General features: G+C 38.0%; 1 protein-coding gene across 1 annotated transcript in view; it reads right to left on the bottom strand.

Annotated features, from left to right (window-relative positions):
• Positions 1–3142, bottom strand: part of erbb4b (erb-b2 receptor tyrosine kinase 4b) — a gene marked incomplete at its 5' end in the record, with an annotated part of 154438 nt that overhangs the window by 70877 nt on the left and 80419 nt on the right. Inside the window, one exon of the mRNA XM_015034837.1 lies at positions 2815–2888. Coding sequence (XP_014890323.1) covers positions 2815–2888 — 74 coding nt within the window. The remainder of the gene's footprint in view (positions 1–2814; positions 2889–3142) is intronic.

Genomic DNA, 3142 nt, shown 5'->3' with positions numbered 1-3142 from the left:
TTTGGTTTATTTGTGGGGTTATACATATCTGTATCTCTAGAGCTCTCGCTCTCTCTCTCTCTCTCTCTCTCTCTCTCTCTCTCTCTCTCTCTCTCTCTTTCTCTCTCTCTCTTTTGCGCTCCATTTTACAGTAAAAAAAAAAAATCATTTGCAGCAAAAGAAAGCAAAAATATTTTTCTGGAATTTTCTGCACCTTCCATTTAATTCGGTTAACATTTACTATGTCTGCTAGTGCCAGAGTTGTATTATGCTTACAACAGTTAGCTGCACTAGCCTGACCACCACCAGCTGTAGATTTGTCAGGCATATCTAATTGGAACATGATCATGAAGATAAATGATATGAATGGCTCATATCTTGAATGCCAATTGACCTCATGGAGTTACAGGAAGATACTGCTCCATCTGCATCCTCCATAATGGAGTAAAAATTGAGTTTCATTCCATGTTATTAATGAAATGATAATAAACTATGTATTGCTTGTGAATGTATGCGAGTAGAACTAAATAACTTAAGAGAAAAACTGTGACATCAGTTAGATTAAATGATGGCATCTTAATAAAGGTATTTATATTTGACACAATTTGTTTATCAGCTCATTTTCAAATCCAGTTGTGAGCTCTAAATATTTGTTAAGATACCACATGAAAGTCAAAGCAGTTGCTGAATCCGACTCGTCCCCCTAATTGGCACCTAAATACAGTGATTTCTATATGACTAATTCCTACCACCCTGTCCTGATGTGCGCATTGTGTAATGGTAGTAGACACAGAATCTTATGTCAGTGTCATCTAATAGATCTGTCCATTTCCCGCCTCCTCAAACTTTGACTATGTTTGATTTTGTAAGATGAAGAAGTGGCTCATGTTATGCTGAGAGCCACATTAAAAACGCACCAGACCGCACAGCAAATTGCTCTGTGGAGGCTTTTAGCAAAGAGGACCAGGAGCTCACAACTAAAAGTCAAGATGGCTTAAGTTGTGGTGATTACAGTTCTGAGTCAAAACATTGATAAACCCTTATGGAAAATTGCACAACTTGATTACTCACTTGTTGCCCTCTTCGAATAAGACCTGACCTGGTGGGACGTATTTTAAGATCCATTGAAATACGGTTCAAAGGGATAACAATGAATAGTAAAAGATGAAGGAGTGAGTGTGGATGGTAACAGATGCCCCCCCCCCCCCCCATCCTACTCATTTGAAAGCTAAGGCGGTGTTATTGTGACCTAAGGGTCAGAAAGCCAGGTTGACTTCTTCTGTCAGATGCCATATTTTCTTGACAGCTCAGGGAGACGACAAGTTGTGCTGACACGAATGTTAAGTACATGGCCACAGGTTTATGCCTCATCAACTGCTCTCAACCAGCCATCACTCACCAAAAAAAGGGGAAAAAAAATAACATTAAGAATAAATAAATAAACACACCTTTAATATACATACATTAACGACCTGGTTGCCACTAGTATTAAGGAAGTTTAAAGTCTCAAAATAAAGTAATATGTTTGTTTATTATTATTATTATTATTATTATTTGAAATTCCAATTCAGTTCGAGCACTTTTATTCTATAATCCGAGTGCCCTAAATTATCAGGTAACTTCTGCTGTCAATGCCCTGGACAACCCCTTTTTGTCAACAGGGCAACACTTATTCTCCTATGACATTTTATAGTGATGGAACATACATTTGAGAGGATCACTATTTTATCACTATTTTACTTTGCACAAATCCCTAAATCGGAGGTGTCCAAAGTGCTGCCAACGTACCACTGCTGGCCCTCTGGAGGGTCATGTGTAGCAATTAATCACAATTAAAGAATGTAAGTAATTTGGCCTGCCGGCACAGATGATTAATTGAGACTGAAAATAAAACGTTTTAGAAGAAGATTTTCACAGACAAATTACTATTTTGCAAAATGTTAAAATGCTCTACATCAAATGTGTCAAATTCAAAGCACAGGGGCAGTTTTTTTTATCTGCATACAGTCAATTTAAATCAGTGTGAAAAGATGTTCAATATACTTGGTCTCATTTTCAGTTCTCAAGTGACAGAATCATAATATAAAAAAAATGTCCAAGCCATTCTGTTCTCGTGTTTGACTTTGTGTAATCTTCATAAGAAATGCACTCTGAGCGTTCTTTAAAGCTTAACCCTCAACAACCTGGTCTACTCAGACTCCTTAAGAAAACCAAGTTTAACATCTGACTTATTGTCACTCTGTCACTTAATTCCCTGGTCTGCATATTAAGTGCTTGAGATTTATTTCATTGAGCTTCTCCTATTACGCACTTATATGATAGATGGAAAACATTACTAAGACTATATGAGATCTGCCACATATGTGTTTTTATTTTAGGAGGGAAGGTGACATCACAGATACAGGTTGTAATGTTCTGCTGGCACTGCTGCATGTCTGGGCTGGAAAAATGACAGCAAACACAAAGCTCAAAAGTGGCAGCGGCACAGGAGAGCTGGACAATTACCGATGCACACCGCATGTTCTGGATCTTTTCTTCATAGTGCGTGAAGGGAGAGTAGGGACTGAGGGACTCGAGGCTAGAGAGCCCCCAAGGGAGAAGCGGAGGAGAGACAGAAGAGATTGAAAGTCTCATATAATATTCATCTTATGCTGCATTGTCTGTCCTTGGGGTGGACAGTCTCGAGAGAAGGAAGAGGGTTGACTTGAGCAAACAAACACATACATACAAACCCAGCTGAACTCTCCTAAAAATGCCATAAATGGTAAGGCTAAAAGAATAACATCAGAGTGATGAAGTTGGCATATCATTATACGGCGATGAATATGTACTAACCTGTGATTTCCCGAACTGTCCGGAACACATTGAGTTTTTCTGGATCTAAAGGTCCAATGTTGTGATAGACATCCCTATGAGAGACAATTATATATTAAAATGTTTAAAAATAAATATGACAGAATAGGAAAAGACAAAACAAAGAAGAAATTGCTACCTTAATTTATTGTGGTACAAAACTGATACACATGAACAAGGAAAGACGTTTGTCTTTTGCATTCCTTCCTGTCCGTGTGTGTGCTTCTATCATGTTCGAAATAAAATAAATAATTGTCAGTGGTGGGAAGTAACGAAGTACAAGTACTTCGTTACTGTACTTAAGTACAGT

The sequence above is a fragment of the Poecilia latipinna genome, unplaced genomic scaffold (genome assembly GCF_001443285.1).
Source record: "Poecilia latipinna isolate Pla-1442-1.1 unplaced genomic scaffold, P_latipinna-1.0 Scaffold19, whole genome shotgun sequence".
NCBI lineage: Eukaryota > Metazoa > Chordata > Actinopteri > Cyprinodontiformes > Poeciliidae > Poecilia > Poecilia latipinna.
This window is presented reverse-complemented; position numbering and strand designations above follow the sequence as displayed.